This window comes from Cyprinus carpio, chromosome B10, assembly GCF_018340385.1.
Source record: "Cyprinus carpio isolate SPL01 chromosome B10, ASM1834038v1, whole genome shotgun sequence".
Taxonomy (NCBI): domain Eukaryota; kingdom Metazoa; phylum Chordata; class Actinopteri; order Cypriniformes; family Cyprinidae; genus Cyprinus; species Cyprinus carpio.
The window spans coordinates 7,286,755-7,309,624 of NC_056606.1; the positions used below are offsets into that span (position 1 = coordinate 7,286,755).

The 22,870-nt window shown below is 35.2% G+C and overlaps 1 protein-coding gene across 2 annotated transcripts in view; it reads left to right on the forward strand.

The window, feature by feature from the left end:
* The window catches only part of csgalnact1a (chondroitin sulfate N-acetylgalactosaminyltransferase 1a), a 37,165-nt gene that overhangs the window by 516 nt on the left and 13,779 nt on the right, over positions 1–22,870 (forward strand). The window contains exons 2-4 of one of the 2 annotated variants that reach the window (XM_042732294.1): positions 7,104–7,190; positions 13,282–14,708; positions 21,680–21,896. In XM_042732294.1, the coding sequence (XP_042588228.1) occupies positions 13,937–14,708; positions 21,680–21,896 (989 nt within the window). In that variant the 5' untranslated portion in view covers positions 7,104–7,190; positions 13,282–13,936. The remainder of the gene's footprint in view (positions 1–7,103; positions 7,191–13,281; positions 14,709–21,679; positions 21,897–22,870) is intronic. The other variant, XM_042732293.1, reaches the window with a different exon arrangement.

Here is a 22,870-nt window from a genome sequence, read left to right on the forward strand (position 1 = left end):
TGTAGGTTTTATATGTTAGTTTCAATATGGTTTAAACCATCTTAAATTAGCAATTTTATTGTTCTTATTCTGTCCTCCGAACTAAAATGACATAATCTTCATACATACATATGTGTGTGTGTGTGTGTGTGTTTGTGTGTGTTTGTGTATTACATACATATGTGTGTGTGTGTGTGTGTGTGTGTTATATATATATATATAAATATCTGTAAACAAATCAACACAAAGGCAGCTATGCATTGAAGAAAAGTTGAACAGTGTCACATACATGTGTTACTTTTTTGCTGTTTCATGTTTTGTGTTTCATAACTGCTTTAATTTAGCTGTGTATTATCTGAAGGCTGTTTAATGGCTCCATTATGACCACTTACCCCATATAGTGAGACAACATGTCCCACTATAGGATCAATAGTGTGGTGAATTAACTGTATCTTTCTTCTGGGGCAATAAATGTGGTAATGTGCAGTTGCTTTTTGTAGCCAAGTGTATGTGACTAAACAGAAACTGACTTTCAAATATTGAATGTGCACTTGTATAGAGGAGTTAGTTTGTTCAGGCGAGTTATCTGAGCGCTGTAAGGAGCAAGATTTGAGCAGTCTTGGCAGATTATTCAGACATCTCAGGAACTTAAGTGAAGTACATTCAGTGTACTCTTCAAAGGTTTGTGCTCAGTAAGATTTAAAAAAAAATATTTTTGTAGTCTCTTATGCTCACCAAGACTCAAAAATATATTAAAAACAGCAAATAATATTACAATTTAAAATAACTGTTTTCTATGTTAATTTATTTTAAAATGTAATTTATTCCTGTGATGCAAAGCTGAATTTTCAGCATCATTACTCCAGTCTTCAGTGTCACATGGTCCTTCAGAAATCATAATAATATGCAGATTTGCTGCTCAAGAAACATTTCTTATATAATGAATGCTGAAAAACATATATATAAGTTTGTTTCAGGATTCTTTGAAGGATAGAAAGTTCAAACTGAATTTTTTCGCTATCAAAATGTCAATATTAATGTCTTCAAGGACACTTTTAAACAATTTATTACATGGTTGCTGAATAAAATTTATATTTTCATTAAAAAAAAAAATCTTACAGACCTTTTGAACTGTAGTGTGTGTGTGCAGGGAAAATTATGTAACTGAGTGCATTTTTTGCCAAACATGATATCTGCACACTATAAAGTACACAGTTGGTTAAATCAGGTTTGATTTTATCATTTGCTCTGAGAAGGAAATGCAGCTTAAAACATCCTCCAGAACTTATCAAGAATTCCTTTGGATAAACACCGTTTTGCTTTTTAACAGTTGGGCTGTCTGCCAAACTGAATCTGCTTCCTCTACGCTGACAGAATGATGGGTATTGCTCAAAGCATGGCATGTAACATTAGTTAAAGTAGTCATTTTATTCATAATAGATACTGGGTGAATTCAGCTGCTCCATGTCTAGACCTCAAACTCTTTGGACAATGGCAGCTTTAAATCAAAACTACTTTTTAATTCCAGTATCCGTTTATTTTGCCATACTGATGATGAGTTTGTAATAGTAATGCCTGCTCTCTGATTATTTCATTTTTTCCGTGCACTAATGCCCACTTTCTCTCATGCACACATTCAAGCTTATTAATATGATCTTCTGTTTCCTTGTCTATTCTGGGTTTGGAATATCCGGAACATTTGCAGTAGTTTGTACGTGTTTATTATACAGTATGCGGCAGTAAAACAAATCATTGCTAATTCCCTGACAAATTCAAAGGCTTATCCAAATCTTCTAATCTAAATGGAGGCTGAAGGTGAAAGAGTGTGATTTTTGCACCATAGTACCAAGAAATCATACATAATAAGGCTGGCTCAGCCAGTAGTGTGAGATTGGGGAAGAAAGGGCTGTTCGTCCAAGTAATGGAAGACAGGCAGAGTATTTGTTATCTTATTCAGACAGACATTATTTTTGCAATCATTTTTGGAGTGGTTAGTGGCACAAAAATTATGCAGAATGATTTTTGAACAATAGTTCACCCAACATTTTTTTATCTATACAATGAAATTCAGTGGGATCCAGTGATGATTTGCTTTTCTGCAGTAGACCAATTTGGAGTAGATGTCACAGTTATGTCACTTGCAGCTGCGCGCTCATGGTGGTGGCAGAAAAACACTGGCAACAAGTGCAGGAAATGAGTAAAATACACGGAATAAGGGAGAAAATGTATTGTTGTGCCTTTGGATGTCAGAATTGGAATGAAAATCATTTTTATAGAATACTGTCATCAAAGAGAGAATGACGAGTTGTTTTATCAGAATTCTGAGATATAATCTTGGAATTGCAAGAAGTCAGAATGTTTGAAATATATGCTACTTGAAACTGTCATTATCTGTCACCAGATAGGCCCCACCTACAAAAACATCATCACCGTTTCGTCTATATATATTGGTCTATATATATATATAATATATATATATATATATATATATATATATATATATATATATATATATATATATATATATATATATATATATATATATATATATATATATATATATACGGCAATATAACATAATATTACTTTAATTTTTTTTAAATAATAAATAATTCTAGAATTAGTGAGTACTAATTCTAGAATTATTTATTCTTTAAAAAAAATGATTAAAGGTGATTTTTTTTTGAAGAGTATAAATGCAAAAAAAAAAGATAAATATATATAAATGCTGCTGGTAATAAGAATAATAATGCTACAAAAATATTTTTTACTTTAAGGACTTTTTTTTTAATTGTGAATTTTTTTTTCACAACTGCAAGATTTAGAAAAACGTGAAAATTTGGCTGTTCATACTTGAGTTTATATTTTACAAGAACTGACTCAAACCTCTTTCAGTAACCAGAGTTTAAAAAAAATCTCTTTCCACCTGAGTTTTTCTAAACCACATTCCCACTGTTTTTGACCAGGTCAATATGGCTATAAAATAATAATAAATGTCATGATTTTATTGTGATTATTAATTATAATATTGAGGTTACTGTGATAATCTAATACATATATATATATATATATATATATATATATATATATATATATATATATATATATATATATATATAGTAATGATACTGTAAAATAAAAATACTGTGCAAAAGTACTGTATAAATGATAAAAAAATACTGTAAAATTTCTTTATATTTTCAAATGGAAAAACCATTAAGCTTTTATTTTGACAAGTTGGCGATAAATAAATGAATGCACTGCCATATTGGAATATTGTGCAGACCTAGTATGGACAAAAACATTCTTCAAAATATCTTCTGTTTTGTTCCACAAAAAAAAGGTGAAAAATTATGAAATTATATTTTTATGGTGAACTATCCCTTTAAGTTATATTGCGCGACTTGCTTTCGAATATTAAAAAAGTACCATATTTACTATATTTATTATATTTATCTGCAGTTCCTGTACTCTTATATCATCTCTGCTTATATCAATTCTCTTTGCGCTTCACGTTCAATTCTTTGAGCGACAAAACTAGCATGTTGTAAGTTCCTCTCTTGCTTCCAGAGGTTGAATCTGGTGTCCATCTCATGTTAAAAATTTGTCAATACAGCCCTCCCATCCTGTTGAGGAGATTGCTATGGTGACTAGGTGTCCTTAGCTATGGCAGTGAGCTGTCCTGCTGTTTTGGGCTGAAAGAAGCATTTGGTCATTGAGGCTTGCCACAAAGCTTTTATAGAGAGGAGAAAATTAAAAATCAGCCTGACGACTTACACTGCATTACTCGTAAATATTATATTTAGCTTGGATTCACAGTCTAGTAATGTAAAAGAAAGCCTTTGTGGAAATTTTTGATTTAGCAATATTCAACAAGAAATAGTTCAGATACATTTAAAAGGACTGTTTACCCAAAAATGAAAACGCAGTCATTATGACTATGAGTTTCTGTCTTCTGCAGAATTTAAAAGAAGGTATTCTGAAAAACACTGGAAACCAAACAACTTTTGAGCCCACTGACTTCCACAATATGGACAAAAATAGATAAATATAATAAATATAATAACAAATACACATTTCTCTGAAAATAAACTCTTATTTTTACACAAAAGAAAGACATTCATAGAAGTTTGAAATGACATACAGGTTATTAGATGCTACATTTTTTTTTATTTTTGGGTGAACTGTCCCTCTAAATGCCTATTTATTTTTTGTCATCATGTGGCATAATGAGTGATCTTGGAGATTAATTTTGTTAATTGGCATGTAAATCCAAATTAGTCTTATCAAATAGTGAAAGATAGTTAATGCAAATGATATTATGTTTATTCATTATGTTGGAAATGGAGGATCAAGTCAAGAGCCATGCATTATGGGATACAGTATTCCTCAGTGCTCTATGTTGTATACTGCACATTTTGGCCATTCAAGCATTCAGTACATCAATGCATACTAAATTCTGCAGAAATTAAAAGACAGTATGCAATTGTGAACACAGCCGTTGTTTACAGTATATTGTAAATTCTAGACTCAAGTCCTCTGAATCAAGAACCACTTGTTGGACAAATGAGCAGGATTTTAATTTGTCTATTTATTAGAATATATTTGTTTTTTTGTTTTTTTATAAAGACTTCAGGGTTGAGAAATTTTTTTTTTATAAACAAGTGCCCTCCAATTGTGGCTCAGATGTGGGAAACATAGTGTGTGGCTACTGGCTGCATGGTAAACCAAAATCTGTCAGCACTCATTCTAGACACTTAAATACATATTTTTACGATGGATTCTTCCATACACCAAATCAAATCTGTTGTGCGAACAAATTGGATATTTTGTATATAGCAATCCGCTATATGCTGTATTAAAATTAAGTTGTGTTATTCTTTTCTGCTATTTTCTTTTTTAGAGCGCATGTATTGTATTTGGGTGTGATGTATTTTTGATAGTTTCTAAAGTGTTTTGAGGGCGTATTGTTCATATTTTTTGACACAGTAAATATGAAGCGGCTTGAATTAAGAGGCAGCTGGAGCTGGGTCTCGGAAACCTTAAATTGAAGGAGGTGCAGATATTTTGTCGTAATGAGAGGCCGTGGTGTGTTTTTAAAGTGCTGACATAATTTGAGATGTGATTTGTTGTGTGTTGGTAGCAGAAGGAGTATGAATGGTGGTTGTGTAAGAAGGGGCGTTTTTAAGGACAGGGTTGGGTTAAAGACTAAATTAAATCAAAATGTATATTCCTAACTCAGATTCCTGTGAATGATTCATTGGTGCTTGCTATTCTGAAGAAAAACAATGTTTGTCTTCATGAACTTACAACTTGCTTCCTCTCTGAAATGACTTTTCCACTGACGTCATCAACCCTCTTTCCTCCAGCTACCTGTCAAATAGACTCTGTCTAAAATCTACGTTTTCTTTCTGTCTGTTGCAGACACAGCCGCCTTTTAAGAGAGTATCCTTAGTGAAAATAAGCCTCCAAATTGACCATCTTTAACGCAATTCACAGGCAACAACTTTCAACTCATTCTAATGTGATTTCAGAAGAGTTTGTATTAGCATGTTGCAAGCTTAACAATAGGCTAACAAATGAAATTTTAACAGAAATGTTAAAATAGGTGATATATTAATTCTAACTATTTTATCTGTATTTGGTTTTAAATGACCAGTAAGTGTTATAAAAAGTGATACACTGGCATTTTGGCAACCAAACATATTTGGCCGAGATAGTTTTGGAGGGCCAAAATCATTGACTGAAACATTGAGACTTTATTAGTGCTTCTCTGATGACATTTGAACTGTTTTAGCATTTATTACATTCCCACAATGTGGACAGATAACCATGTGCCAAAAAAGAGGAGAGTTTTTGGTTTTTCTGTGAAAAAAAATAAAATAAAAAATAATAATTTCAGTCACTAATTGCAAGCCCAAATGTGGTACGTTAGATGGTGGAATAATTCAGTTCAGACAGAATTTGGAGTTAGCATGTTGCTAAGCTAATAATGAAATACTCCAATAACTAGGTTATAAAAAACATAACACACTAAAATATAGGGTAAAACAGTCTGTTTTATTTAGAAGAATTATAAAACAAAATTCTGTATCTTATAAAGATTTGACTCGTGAAGTTTAGAATTAGCATGTTGCTAAGCTAACGACGTTATATAACTATAAAATGCATGTACGTTGGGTAAGATTAAACTTTTCTTTTTTAATCAAAACATTTGGACTACATGAATAACAAGCTATATTAACCAACTGAACCAATATTGTCCAAATGAATCAATTCCTGATAAAATCAAGTCCCACAATACTTTTTTCTCCTTAAACATCCCGTTTCACTCAGAAATGTGTCACAAACAGTCGTAAAAAGTGTTGTGAACACAGTTTCCTGTTGATTTTAAAGGCAGGCCATGTGGTAGGTATGATCTGGGTTGCACATGAGGAGATCCAACTTAATTAAGGGGAATGAGAATCACCTGAGGCCCAGAAGGACATCAAAGAGGCCTTACTCTGTCTCTTCTGCTCTGTTTCTCTCTCTAACTCTCCCACATTCCCTGTTTCTCCACGTTATTCTCCTTCCATCCCTTCAGCCTCCCGTCCCCCGTGTTTTCCGTGAACCAAGCATGAGCAACACCTGGAATTGCTTTCTCTGGAGTCGTCCCTCTAATGCAGCAGTGAAACAGCAGGGCTTGACTTGGCTTGTGTCTCTGTGGCCTCTCTTTTCCTCTATCTGGATATCCCACCTTGTTAAATTAGCTGGTTCAGACAGTTCCTCCTCAAAGGCATCTCTGCAACCCTTCAGGGAATGCTGATGACGTCTTTTAATGGAGGAGAAGAGGACAGCAGATACAAGAATCATGAAAAAAACACATGCGATGGGTGTAGAATAGACTTATTTTACACCAGTCATTGTGATTCTGCAGTATTGCTCAGTTACACAATCCGAAGCATCCATTATTTATATAAGCATTGACAGTTTAGAGGAAAGTGGTGGATCAGGATTTTAGATCATTCATTTATGAAGAAAAAATATTAAGCTCTTTTATGTTTTTTTTTTTTTTTTTTTTTTTTTTGTTTTTTTTTTTTTTTTTTTTTTTTTTGTCTTTGATGATGTGAGCTGTACTTGCACAGGAAGCCCATGTCAGGCACCCGTGCCCTGTGGACACAGGAAGTGGTTTTATTAAGAGAGAAGTTGCTGCAGTGAACGACAACTGTGAGGTGGGCTGTTGAGGGTTTTCCTTCTTTGTCTTTCATCTTTCTGTGTGACACACTATTTTCATACCGTCTTGACAGTAAAGTAGTGCAGACATTGTAGTTGATGCTCAATTTCAGCAAAAAAGACAGAAAGTAGTTTAAAAAGTGCCAAGTTCTTAGAAATGTACAAAGTGTGAAATGTTCCATCTATCTATCTACATACACACGCACACACACACACACACGTGTGTATATATATATATATATATTTAAATAAGCATATATATATATATATATATAATTTGTTTCATGTGGTTTTAAAATGTTTTGAGAAAATGGCATAGAGGGATTTTCTATTTAATAACTAAAAATGTAATGTGGTGTAACCATCAATTAAAAAATAGTAACATATTTTCTTTACTCCTTAAATACATGTGTACACATATTAGTCATTATTTTCAAAAAAGTTTTTACAAATATTTGTCAAGGTAATTGCATTTTTTTCAGATAGCATAAATGACTTCATAAATATCATTTGTTTTTGGGGAGTTGCACCACATGACGTGAACTAACTTTGCCTTCTAATAAAAAGGTCAAATCTGATATTTATGAAACTTATTAGCCTTGACGAACATGCATCTTATGACTTTTTCTTTGCAGTCAGGTGTTTTTCAAATACTAGTTAGATGGTTTGTTAAAAAAATCTCAAATATATCATTAATTGAAGCTTTTTCCACCTAAATTGTGATATTTGGACTGGCATTTTTTACTTTATACAACCCCTCAAAAATATTAAAATAATTCAGAAACATGTTTATCATATAGGTATGTGAATATGTGAGACATAAGCATTCAAAGTGCCTCTGTGTTAAAGTCTGATCTATAGATGTGTGCAAAACACACAGCTTTCTGTAGCCGGCACAATGGTCAGCAAAAGCCTCCGAAAATGAAAATTGCAAAATGAAGAAAAAAACACACACCGTTTCCTGACTGCGCACCACAGCCAGATAGTATAACAGCAGCTGAGTCTGCAGATCAGGGCTTGTGAAAGTAATTGAACTAATGTAAATGCGCTTGGTTCGCAAACTGGCCATTGCTCGTGCACACGCACAACCTTTTACTCTGATTAAGATCTTTGAGGAAGTTGTCAGGAAGTTGTAAGAAAATAGTGACCTGATACTGAAGTTTTATTAAAGGTGCCATAGAATGGAAAACTGTATTTTCCTGGGCATAGTTGAATAATAACAGTTCTGTACATGGAAATGGCATACTGTGAGCCTCAAACAACTTTATTTCCTCCTGCTTATGTAAATCTGGTGCATGCAAAGGACCATTGAAAAATAGGCAAATTAGAACATAACACGACGTTGTTATGTTACGTTACGTTACGTTGACGTTACAGTCGGGATCACTAATAGTTACGCCTCCAACACTTGCATATACCCGCCCATGTTATTTATAGCGAAAATGGCAGATCATGGAAATAAATGTTATGTGCCAGGCTGTGAATGGGATGTGATGTGCAGGGATATGTTGCTGTCGGTATTCAGAAAGGCACGGAAAACAAATAACGTTAATGTTCTAATAAAATAACGCGAGCCACTAAAGGGACAAAAAGTTTCAATGCCCCGCATATTGATTTCTGATGCATTTTGGATGCATTTAATATTTTTAGAGTATAATTAGTCAACGATATAACTACGAGAGACAGTATTGAAATATATATTTTCCCTGTGTTTCCTTCCTGCTGTGTGAGCTACTGAAATGAGCCGCACTGTGAAACAGCCAATCAGAGCAGAGCTCAACATTATTATTCATGACCCTTCCAAATAAGGTAAAAACAGACCATTTCATTCTAGGGACAAGTCCTAGGTTTGTAAATGGACATGTAAAACCCTTTCTGGAGATTTTTTGCCCTTACCTAAGCCACAATCCTTCTGTGTAGATATAGATATAGAGAACAATTTAAAATATTGTATCAATGCATTCTATGGCACCTTGCAAAATGTCATTGTATTTAAATTAGTAGACTAATTTAATTCTGATGGGAAATCTGGTTTTGGAACAAGTTTTCTGGTCTGTAGTTGGTCTAAGAGCTGGTAGATTGTCATAGACAAGCAACCAAACCAACTACCATTTGATCATACTATATCAAGGAATTCAGGCTGGTTTTTGGAGCATTGTGGCTGGTCAGTCGACTAATGACACAGCTTAGACCAGTTAGAAACCAGCCAGCATGTTCCAAAACACAGCTGGATTTTCCATCCGTGATAATAAAGTTTGACTGGCATAAACACAGAGCAGGCCATCATCTAAAAAACAGCCCTTCACAATGCTAATCACAGCTAAACAACAACACAGTTTCAGAAGAGAAATTTGAAGTCTTTCTTTCTCATTTGTTTAAGGTTGTCAAGCTCCTCCTAACTTTCCTCAGTGTTGTTCAGCTGTGTGTTTTCTTTGTGGTCTTGGCTCTGGTGTTGTATGGCATGGTCACAGCGGGGAGAATGAATTGCTGGCAGACTCATGCTGTGCTCGTCCTGGCGGCTGTACGAGTGAGCTGGAATAGCGTAACATGGTGTGAGGCATCTTTTCTCTCAGTCATGTGTGAGCTCTTAAATGAGACGAATAGTAATGAAAAGATTAGTCATTTTGTATCACCACCTTGAGAGAGATTCAGTCACTGAATGTCATCTACTCTTGTTATGCAGTAACAGACGGCTCTTTGCTGTCATATACAGTATCTAATAGGTTGGCAGAAGAGGAAATTAATCTTAATGTAAAATGATGAGTAAGTCACTGAATGAATGAATAAGCAAGTGAATGGATGAATAAGTCAGGAAATGTGTGATTATATGAATGATTGCATGAGTGAGTGAATGAATGGATGAATTTGTGATTGCATGGATGATTGAGTGCTGGTGTGAATCAATCAGTGAGTGAAAGAATAAATTAAGTAATTGAATAAGTCAGTGGGTGAATTAAAGGGTGAATGAATAAGTGACTGAATGAATCACTCTTTAGGTGAAAAAAATGGATGAATGAATGAATGAGTAATTGAATCAGTGAGTGATTGAAGGAATCAGTCACTCACTGAAAGAATGTATGAATAAGTAGATGATTGAATGAATCAGTACTGAATTAGTTACTGATTGAATGAATCAGTCAATGAGTCAAAAAATGAAAGAATCAGTAATCGATTAAATGGATCAGTCAGTGAGTAAAATAATGAACGAATCAGTACGATTGAATGAATCAGTGAGTAAAAGAATGCACAAATCAGTAATCGATTGAATGAATCAGTCAGTGAGTAAAAGAATGAGCAAATAAGTAGTTGATTGAAAGAATCAGTCAGTGAGTAAAAGAATGTATGAATCAGTATCGATTGAATGAATCAGTCAGTGAGTAAAAGAATGAACAAATCAGTAATCGATTGAATGAATCAGTCAGTGAGTAAAAGAATGAACAAATCAGTAATCGATTGAATGAATCAGTCAGTGAGTAAAAGAATGAACAAATCAGTAATCGATTGAATGAATCAGTCAGTGAGTAAAAGAATGAACAAATCAGTAATCGATTGAATGAATCAGTCAGTGAGTAAAAGAATGAACAAATCAGTAATCGATTGAATGAATCAGTCAGTGAGTGATGAACAAATTAGTAATCGATTGAATGAATCAGTCAGTGAGTAAAAGAATGAACAAATCAGTAATCGATTGAATGAATCAGTCAGTGAGTAAAAGAATGCACAAATCAGTAATCGATTGAATGAATCAGTCAGTGAGTAAAAGAATGAGCAAATCAGTAATCGATTGAATGAATCAGTCAGTGAGTAAAAGAATGAATGAATCAGTGAATCGATTGAATGAATCAGTCAGTCAGTGAAAAGAATGAACAAATCAGTAATCGATTGAATGAATCAGTCAGTGAGTAAAAGAATGAACAAATCAGTAATCGATTGAATGAATCAGTCAGTGAGTAAAAGAATGAACAAATCAGTAATCGATTGAATGAATCAGTCAGTGAGTAAAAGAATGAACAAATCAGTAATCGATTGAATGATCAAATCAGTCAGTGAGTAAAAGAATGCACAAATCACAAATCGATTGAATGAATCAGTCAGTGAGTAAAAGAATGAACAAATCAGTAATCGATTGAATGAATCAGTCAGTGAGTAAAAGAATGAATGAATCAGTATCGATTGAATGAATCAGTCAGTGAGTAAAAGAATGAACAAATCAGTAATCAATTGAATGAATCAGTCAGTGAGTAAAAGAATGAACAAATCAGTAATCGATTGAATGAATCAGTCAGTGAGTAAAAGAATGAACAAATCAGTAATCGATTGAATGAATCAGTCAGTGAGTAAAAGAATGAATGAATCAGTATCGATTGAATGAATCAGTCAGTGAGTAAAAGAATGAACAAATCAGTAATCGATTGAATGAATCAGTCAGTGAGTAAAAGAATGAATGAATCAGTAATCGATTGAATGAATCAGTCAGTGAGTAAAAGAATGAATGAATCAGTATCGATTGAATGAATCAGTCAGTGAGTAAAAGAATGAACAAAGAAGTGATTTAATTGAATCAGTCAGTGAAAGAATGAACGAATTAAGTGTTTTATGAAGGTTATTATTTATAAATTTTCAGTAAATATAAAAAGTCAAATTTAAAAGCCCTAAACAAAATTATAAATGCTGTTAAATGTAATATGAAAATAAATACTTTGGGTTTATTAGATGTATCTTTTCATATTAGTTTTATATAGTTGTCTTGTAACTGTTGCATCTCTTGCATTTTATTCCCACATACAGTCACGTACAACCCACACCTGTGACTAATTAAACTAATAAAAATGTCTCAACTCCTGTTCATTGGGTTTATTTTAGTCACGCTTTTTGCAGTGCTGGAAACAGCTGCACAGTAACTTCTGAGTGAATTTACCTCTCCGCTTCCTGTAAAGAGATGTATCAATGTTCCCTTATTCCCTATGACAACTGTAGTGTTCTTCAAACTGAACATGAATGCAAGATGGTGGAATACTCTATAAAGTCACCCTGTGTAGGGCACTTAGTGTGGAACACCTCTTAACTAATTGAATAAATTATTGAGTGAGTGAAAGAATGAATGAATAAATCAAAGAATAAGCGATCGGATGAATCAGTAAGTGAATGAGTGATTGAAAGAGTAAATGAATGAATGAATAAGTTATTGGGTGAATAAATGAATGTAAAAGTGATTGGATGAATAGGTGAGTGAGCCAAATGATGGATGGATGGAGTGTTTGAATAACTGAGTCAGTCCATATTTGAGTGCCAGTCTCAGATAAATAGACACCCCCCTCCTTGGTGTTGGTCTGTGGCCAACTCTCCTTGATACAGTCCAGTATTCACCACTAACATAACTAATCCTTTCATTAAATCAAGCCTCCCACTAACCTATAAAGGGCTAATTGTGTGGTGAGTCAGCACACACACACACACACACACAAGCACTCACACATATTCAGAGAATCCTACATCTCTTTACGCTCTCTTTTTTTTCACGCTATATCTTTTAACACCATAGCTTTCCAGCTTTCTAACACAGTGTTTCTGTGTTTTCCCCTAGTCACAGATACACATGTGTCTGTGACTGCATGCATATGTGCACGGTTGTGTGTGTGTGCATCTATGAATGCTCGGCCTATCGTGTGTGTTTGCTCAACTTACAGTGCGGCTGTTCATCTCCAGTCTGAGTTGTCTGGCTTGTTCCCGTAAGACTGCTTTTAACACACATCTCTTATTTTCACACATCAGTGACAGCACTGTTCTCCTGCACTGGAGCCTCCCCAAAATGCTTTGCTTGGCTAAGTAGGTACTGAATTTAGACCTTTAGGTCACTTTAAAATAAACAGTGTGTTTGCTAACTAGATAGACTGACTTGAACCCTATGCCCTCACCTCATCATCATGTAACAACTCAATTTTGTCTTTTTAATGGTATGATAACACCAAGCTATCCGTATTGATGTATTTTGAAGTTTGGCTGATTAACATATAGGAGACCTTCATCCGCCTACAGATCTGGTTCTACACAACATAATCAGTTTAATCTCCTTTTTGTACCTTTTTCTAGATAGACCTGTGAAGATCAGAAGCAACACCTGATGAAACATGCAGAGGACTCTGAATAGATTAAGGAAGTCATACAGACTGCCTCTTTGGACTTTTCAACATCGTTGGACCATTATATGAAGTTAAAAGAAACTGATGGCAAATGACCAGCCTTCAAACTAGATTTTATGGACCATAGCCATGGACGTCTAATGGCTAAACCTTTAATGAATGGTTTCCTCTTTTTGGTCAGTGGGAGCGCTTTAGAATGGAGGATCCATTCCAGATATTCTCTCAAGGGTCTGTCACGCTACCTCAAAGAAGAATGAGCAATTTTCACCAGATGGAGATATGCGCATGTCGCTACTGAACTGGTCCAATGGTTCATTTGTCTGGACAGCGAACTAATAGTATCCTGAAGAAGAGGAAGTGGCCGTAACTTGACCCATGACAAAGTATGTGCATGAAGAGCCAGGCTGAAGCGGATGGAATGGGACTCGACAGTAAAGTTTTGAACAAAACTTGCTTTGTGGTCTACACCTGAGAAATATGAGACTTTAGTCAACAGATAAAACACAAACAGTTCCTCTTCGTTTTAATCAAAGACATACCCTAGTGACTTCAACAAATGGTTCTGGCATGGGCTGCCGTTGGCTGATCTGTTCGTCTTGTTTTTGATGGTACGCAGAGGTGTCCCAACTTTATTGAACTGCGTCATCCTACCCACCTTGTTGTTGTCAGCTGTGATGCTGCGCAGGGGTCTTCTGGCCTGGCTCTCACGTGTGGGTGTTCTGTTAGTGGTGGTGTGCTGTTGTCTTTCCCTCCTTTATGTCATTACTTGCAGCCCCCATGCTGATGAGCCCATGGCTGGGCAACCCCTGCCCAGGGCTGGAGGGATGGCTATGCCAGGAGGTCCAAGCAGGCCAGGTGGGGTTGGAGGTGCCCCCATCGGCCCTGCCGGACGGGAAGGGTTCCAAGCCCTTCTCCAAGAGCGCGAAGAGCAGCACCGGCAGCATATTGCCAGCTTGAAAAAACAAATCGCTCAACTCAAAGAAGCTCTCCAGGAACGGAGTGAACAACTTAAAGGCATGCAGGACTCTGTGGAGAAGACAGCTGGGAAGGGGACGGTGGGCGACATGGCTGACGAACACAGTCACAGCGACCTGCAGGAGTTCCTACGCAGCCAGCTGAGCCGGGCAGAGGTGCACTCTGGGGTAAGGCTTCCTAGTGAGTACACTGTGGTGCCCTTTGAGAGCTTCACCTTACAACGCGTCTACCAGCTGGAAATGGGGTTGACCCGTCACCCCGAGGAGAAGCCGGTGAGGAAGGACCGCAGGGACGAGCTGGGGGAGGTGGTGGAGAGTGCACTACATGCCCTCAATGCGCCAAATCAAGGTGGAGACAAAGCGAAAGCCAGCAAAGTCTACACACCATCAGACTTTATAGAAGGTAAGAGTAACAATTATGCAGTTGACCAGTATTTGATTCCACTATGCTAAAAAATCAGTGCTTTAACAGTTCCTAGGGTACGACCATGCAGAAAATACAATGGCACCTTACTTTAAGGTCCAGTTCTCACTATTAACTATAACTATTAAATACACTAATTGTAAACTATGACTATAATAAAACTTTTGCCGCAAACTCCTAATTTGCTCCTTAATGATTGTAAGAAAGCTAGCTGTTAAGTTTAGATATGGGGTAAGGATTCAAGGGATAGTTCACTCAAAAGTAAACATTCTGTCATTAATTACTCACCTTCATGTCGTTCCAAACCCATATGAACTTTGTTCATCTTCGGAACATCAATTTAGATATTTTTGATGAAATCCAAGAGCTCTCTGACGCTGCATTGACAGCAAAGGGCTGTCGTGGTACTTTCATTATTTTTATTTTATATACACAAAAAGTTTTCTCGTATATTTGCAAAATTATGGTTTAACCACTGATGTCAGATGGACTATTTTAAAGATGTCCTTAATACCTTTCTAGGCATTAAATGTGGTAGTTGAATTGCTGTCCATGCAGGTTATTTTATCTATGGGTTTTCTTCATTTATGGACCTTAATGTGTTCTGAAGATAAACAAAGGTCTTACAGGTTTGGAAGGACATGAGGGTGAGTAATTAATGACAGAATTTTGGGGTGAACTATCCCATTAAGGGATCTAGTCATGCAGAATAAAGCATTAATGTGCATTATAACTAATAAGCAGCCAGTATGCTACTCATATGCATGCTATTAAGAAGGCTGTGAGGGATGGAAGTACTGTGTGTTCAATGGATTGTACTGTTGTTTAACAACATACCGATTGTTTAGCTGATGAAAAGTGTTAACTTTTTTGTCTTTGTGAAGACAAAAACTCAATAAAATAGTTTTGAAAATTGTAAATTGTGAAAATGATGTTCTCTAGGACCTTTATACGGACATTAAAGTCTATCCCTCAGCCTCGTTAAATTCAGTATGGTGTCTAACCTGACTAAATTCTCTAGACAGCCAATATGTAAACATTAAAATACTCACTGTTTCAATAGAACTATATAAGATGCATGTTAACATGAATTTAGTGTGACAGCTTGCGTGGTGTAAGTTGGAAGCGGGTTGGAAAGGATGGTAGGAGGTTTTTGCGATGTGTTGGCAGTGTGTTTGACATGGGTTGAGGTTGCTGGTAGACTTGCTTAATATGTTTTTTGAGTTTACTCAACTTTTAAACGAAGTAGTTCACAGATTTTTTATAGTTAAATAAACATAGAAAATTATAAAATTACAACTTTTAATGTTATTTTCACTTGACTTAATAAAGTACGTTCAGTTGACTAAAAATGTGTTTTTAAACAACAACACAAGGTTAAAAAAACTACTACATGCTTGATATTTTGATCCAGGTTTTATTTCAAACCAGCAGCAACACATTGGTAATGGAAAAAGCAGACAATGTTCAACACTTTAGCCATACTCATTCTTAAAAAAGTAATTAAATGAGTAGGCAGAAAAAAAAAAAACATTCAAAGTGTTATCTCATTCAACCGGTCCTAAGTACTTTAAATGTTCTATGTTTAACATTTTAAATTGTTAACACAAAACATGTTACAAAACGAGCAATATAAGTGCAAGTTAAAGGAATACGCTGACTTTTTGGGACTTTAGCTTATTCACCGTATCTACCACAGTTAGGGTGAGGTTCCTTTGTCTGTTCGGTGTTGGCGCGCTTCATTGCACATGCGCCAACTTCGTGGTCGTTACAGTGCACATGCTCCAACCTCCAACCCAACTTGTATGCTTGTTAACTTGCATTTACAAATCTAATTTACAATTAATACTAGGTTGGTCCAACGATTGTTGAACCAACGTCTTTTCACTAGTTAAGCCAACATTTTTGGATTTAATTGTCCAGTTAACTAAAAATATAATCATTAGTCTAACTTTTTGTGAGTTGGATTTTTCACAGTGTGGAAGCCTGTTTGTAAACATTATTTTTGCTATTTTATTTAGTGCTGCTAGTGCAAAGATGACACACTTCACCTCATCTCCACACGAAAACTCTGCATGTCCCTGGACCATCGATAAAGCCCAGAACTTCTCTGACATATTTAGAGAAAAGCTCTCAAAATAATCTCTAAAACACATTGAAAGAGTTGTACAGTGTGTTTCTTGTATCCTTAGAACCAAATCTGCAAAACAATACAGCATCCTGTAGCAGTATGCTAACACTCTAAAGCCAGGATATCCTGTGATGACTCTAGGAAATGCACACAGCTGTTTCATGTTCAGAGTTGTCTCATCTCTGCCATTTCCTCCAGAGAGAATGTGATGCATCTCAGTGGTTATAGGCATTACAGCAAATACATTATTCATGTTGCTATGCACCTTGTTTAGTCATAAATAACTGTTCTCACCACCAGAAACTGAAATGCTAGAAATGAGCTATGGTGAAATTTGCATGAACAAACTTTCTACAAGACTAGATGACTGCAATGATAGTTAGCTAAGCTAAAAACAGAAGGTGCCCGCCAGCGTTTTTTTTTTTTTTCTTTTTTTTGTTGCCAGCCACCAGCAGCATTTTTGATAATTTTCACAAAAATTTTATATCCCCCCGAGAATATTTTGCAGTCTGAATATCTGAACGTGCAATATGTCAAGAGACAGAACCTTGCCTCTGCTTTTAAACAAAAAGCTCATTTTATTCTAGTTTCATTCATACTTTTTATAAGCACTTTAATGTGGATAGTTTTCATAAAAAAGAAAAATTTTAAATAAAAAGCTGACTACATTTGGATTGGATTCAGAAAGATAATCAGAACATAGATAGAGTAGATCGCTTCCATCCAAAACTTCACAGTCCTATACTTCCTGGGTCGACATTTCATTCGCTAACGTTACGCAGCACGCAGTTGATTTATATGCTGTTTAATGTTTGATGTTCACGTTATTTTACATGCTTCTGTTTACATATGAGATCACTTGTTTCTGCTTCTTCACAGTGTTTTGATCCAAAGATTCAGTACTCTTTCTGAAGATGTGTAATACGCCTCCTACCGAATTATGTCTGTCAATGGTGGGAAAAGAGTTAAATAAAAGACCATTTCTTCTCAATTCGAGCCTCCTCTCAGCTCTTCTTCAACTGTATACCTGAACAGACCCACTCTACTTCACGTCAGCAATAGAGAGCTTGTGAAAAATTCAAAGAGAGCCAAGGCCGTGTCTATAATAATTTACATCTCGGTGTCCAGACACAATGTCAGTTTACCCAGCTGTCTTGCCAGCACTGAGCGAGACTGAATAATATTGTTGGACATTTTAAAAATATTCAGTCCTGAAACAACGCAGGAAGCTTGACCATTAGACCCGCAACGGTGCTTCAGCAAACAGGAATGTTTACAGAAAGCGTATCTTTTCTACCCACAAAATAACTCTCCCACCCCGTCCCTCAAGGGATGCATGTATCTCTCTCATTATCCTGTGTCCGTTATCTCTGTTGGCTAACTGTATATAATGTTCCTTTACCAAGACGTTTACCAAGTTCGTGGTGACACAATCCAATTTAGAGAGGAAAAAAGATCACAGTTCATGCTAAAAGTGCAGTTTTACTGTGAGCTAATGTTACCCGTGTACCGTGTTCAGTAACTCACGTGATTTTGTTGTGCGAAGAACAGTTGCTTCTTAATTACCGTAGCTAGTTTTTCAGTGAGATGCAGTCGAGTCTGTTACGCTTTGATGTCTTTGCCTTTAGTAGCTTGTATTGATTCAGATGGCTTCCCTAATGGCTCTGCTTTTCGCATAAATGCATTTTATGGGTTGGATGGAAAGGGCTGGATGTGAGATTTATTCCAGTTTGCTAGTTTGTGAAGGCAAGCATCACTACTGTTGCTGCTTAGGGTTCGGGATTTGGACATGATTTTATTCAAAAACATTGTAAACACTGTTTAGAACACCATAGCAACTTTTCCACAAATTTATTATAGAAATTAGATGCACATATTTCCCAGTGAAGATCATAATGCAGTGTTTCCACACTGTGCTACCAAAGCTAATAAAGTGTGAAGCTGTGAAGTATGTTTTTCTTGTTTCCTCAACATGATCGACCCTTACACAATTGGGAATGTTTTGTGCAAACCTGTTTTTCTTCTATAGTAAGAGTCTTTGTGCTTTTTGCAGCACCAGCAAAACACTGATATGGGACCTGAACAATGCACATTTGATGCTGTGCAGTACAGATCTCTCATTTTTTGGATCATTTTCAGAAGCATGAAAGTACTGAGTGAAATCCTGTCTTCATGCATGACCATCTTCCAGATGCTTTTAGTATAAGTTATAACCAGGGATGTTACCCAAGCCTCAGATGACCTGGTGTTCCTGATATCTAAACGATACCTAAAAGTCCCTTATCATAATTCCATGTCTCAGCATAGCTCATATCATTTGATCTTCAAAGAATTTGATGAGAAATGCGCGAGTTCAAACTGAAGTCTGACTTTTCATTGCAGACTTTGCAATGACATGCAGGAGACTTCAACGAACATCACTATATATAATAATCCCAATTATATCGTTTTTTCAAATAATCGTAATTATCGGTTTAACCATTATTGTGCAACCCTAAACAAGATGTTAAAAAGATCTCCTGTGACAGGTTTTATTCCATCAGTCTACTAGTCCTTCACTCTTAATGCAAACAGTTGTTTTTATGTGATGCTTATAAATTATGAATTTTAATATATTGTAATAGGGAAGAAAAATAACAAATTGTATCTCGTTAATATTTCTTTCTTAGACAATGAAGAGAAGATTAAATTAGCCATAGTGGGTCTCATTTGATAAGCATTTGTATGTACAAATTAGAATGCAAAAATCACAAACTCTGGGTGGCCTTAGAATCATGTTGATAAAATGTTATACATACCTATGTTATCTTACATATATTTCATCATACAGTAAAAGAGTAAGCTGTGTTGTGGCTTGAGCTGCGAGATATCCCTTTAGAACAAATGCAGATTTTGACTTTAGAGAGAGTTGTATGTTGTATGCTGAGAGAAAGATTGCCTAGAAAGCCGTTATATGGAGATGGTTTGGGTGTGTTTTATGCAAATGACTAACCTCAAGCACACAGTCACTCATTTGGGAAACTCTGGATTCATTAACATTAGAATGAGGTTAATAGCAAATTCATGTGCATACACGTGTTATGAATTAGGTTGTAAATATTCATGGGAAACATACAAATATGATAAAATCCACTCAATTATTAGTGGATAAGACCCACTGTTTCTTTTAGGACCCAATGGTGTTTTACACTGTCCTCAAATTTGCCAAGAAACCAAAGTTTACAATCAAAAGTCAGAGATCTGAAATTAAACTCATTTCTCATCAAAATGTACAAAACCAAATGATGTGAGCTGTAATGTTCACATTAATCACTTTTGAACTTGAACAATATTGAAAAGTTCCCCAAAAATTTTTTTTTTTATATTTTCTTTGTAAATCAAGAAACTTTATGTAAAAAAAAAAGTTTTTTGTATTTTCTTTTTAATTCAGGAAAATTGTATGTTTTAGTCCATTGACTGAGACTGATTTGAACTAAACCCATAAATTTATGATCAGGAAATATTCCTGTGTCCCCCTCTCTTATAGCTACAAGGTGTGATTAGATACTGTAGGTCCCATCATTTTGAGGTAAATGTGTTTAAAAGTCTGAAAATCTGTGTGTAACTTTAAGGAACGTCACTACCGAACCCCCTTTTTCTGCAATTAACCACACTTTTCTGGGAGTTATTCCATAACATTTAATTTTTATGAGTGTACTACTTTTCAGAACTGTGCTAGCTAAACATATGCTGATCATCATCTTTGAGCTAGGTTAAAAAGTATCTAAAATTGTCACTACCGTATCAATCACATGCCATCATTGTTTCGGTAGTGACAAATAGGAACACATAATCCTTTATTTGGGGGAAATAAACATTTTAGTACAGTTATGCAATATTTTTTGTATTTTAGTATGTTTTAGTAGTGTTTTAGTATGTGAGTTAAAATTCTGTAATGTGATGTGGTCACTACCAAAACATTTCTGTCACTACCGAAACATGGGATGTTTTGTCAAAAAATAAAGTATATTGAATTATCAACTAAGATGTTATGATAGTGTTTGGTTCAAGGCAAATTCAAACTAATTAATCCTGAACTTTGAAATCTGTATGATCAACTTCATGCCTTTTACAAAGAAAACTGGATTCAAAATACAACAAATCTTATAAATCACACTTGAAATATTGTTAAAATTGTAATTGTTATTGATTTACCTCTAAAAACATTTTAATAAAATAGCGAAACATATATTTAGAAGGTAGATGTAAACAAAATATTAATAGGTCAATATAACCTTTCATATTAAATTATATATAACTGTGTTTCGGTAGTGACAAATTTGGGGAGAGGAAAAATATTCCAAAACTTTCTGAAAATACAATATGAGAATTAACTTCACAATTACTAGAAATGTGTACCTTGGATATTATACAATTTGCATACATATAACATTTGTGGAAAAGATGTTTCCAACTCTGACTTTGCACCAGTTCTGTAGAATGGCCCATATACAAGATCTCTGACAGCATCTGAAGACAAAAGTTGATACAAACATAACTGAGAACCTCACGTCTCATGAACCACTGAGCAATAAAACGTTCCTTTCCTCTGGGTTTTTCCATCAAGAGATTTGACAGGCTTTTGAATGTCTGCATTCGTAGCCTTGGTGTCTTCCTTCACGCTTGTGTCTTTGTACGTTTGTGTGTTTATCTTGGTAGTATTTGTCCTTGAGCTTTAGATTTCTTTGAAATTTTGCTTTGCTTGTGTGCGTCCGCCTGTGGGGGTTTGGTGAAATGGTTTCTTTTCTTCACTGTTCTCAATGTCTTCTCATCACGGCAGGCATAGCACGCACTGAGAAGGACAAGGGCACGCTGTACGAGCTGACCTTCCGTGGAGAGCAGAAGCAGGAGTTTCGCAGGCTGCTTCTCTTCCGCCCCTTCGGCCCCCTCATGAAAGTGAAAAGTGAGCTGGTGGAGACGGCCAACATGCCCATTAACATTGTGCTGCCTCTGTCCCAGAGAGCCGACAAATTCAAACAGTTCATGCACAACTTCAGGTGACTCCACTGTCATTCTCTCGCTCTCTGTTATTATATGTTGTTTATCGTTCTCTGCACCCGTATTTTCTTTCTTTCTCACAATTCTTGCAGTCTATCTTCCCGGCACTTTCCATAAATAAGGCACACTTTGGTATCCCGTAGTTTTTAAACATTCAAGGCACAGATTGCACATTGTGAGGAGAACCAGTAGATATGTTTCATAAGCTACTTTCATAAGACTGATGTTATTGACTGGTACTGAGCTTTACATAAAGTTCAGAGTTTGAATTTTTGTACACTCGACACAAACACAGCGTTTAGTTTTTTCATGTGCTTTTGTGGCTGTCATGATAGAAATGGTCTCAGTTTATATAATTTTCATGCCAAGTTATGAAATATGATATGAAAATATCAGCATTGGGTATTATAATATATTGGATATTACAGTATTTGCCCATCAAAAGCCTGCATTTATTTGATTAAAAAAATACAGTAAAAACAATAATATTTTGAAATATTATTATAATTTAAAACGACTGTTCTCTTTTAATATATTTCAAAGTGTCATTTTTTCCTGCGATGATAAAACTGAATTTTCAGCAGCTGTTATTCTAGTCATCAATGTCAATTAAAATCATATAGCAATTGTCATCTTTGTTTATTGAATTTATATTTAGTTCAGTTTCATACAGAGTTTTTTTTTTGAGTGATTTGCATTTTGCTTGATTATGTGTTTCTGTATGATGTTTGTGAGATACTTTAATTCACTCTAGTGTATAATTTAAGGATTTTTAAATGTATTTTTTTAAAGTGTTTTTTTTGACGGAAGAAATTTAATTTTATTTTATTTTATTTTATTTTATTTTATTTTATTTTATTTTATTTTATTATTATTTTTTATTTTTAATCCCTACTGTTTGTAGTTTATTGTATATTTTGTATATTTAATTTGGAATGTTTTTTAAAGTTTATTGCTAGAAATTAACAAAATC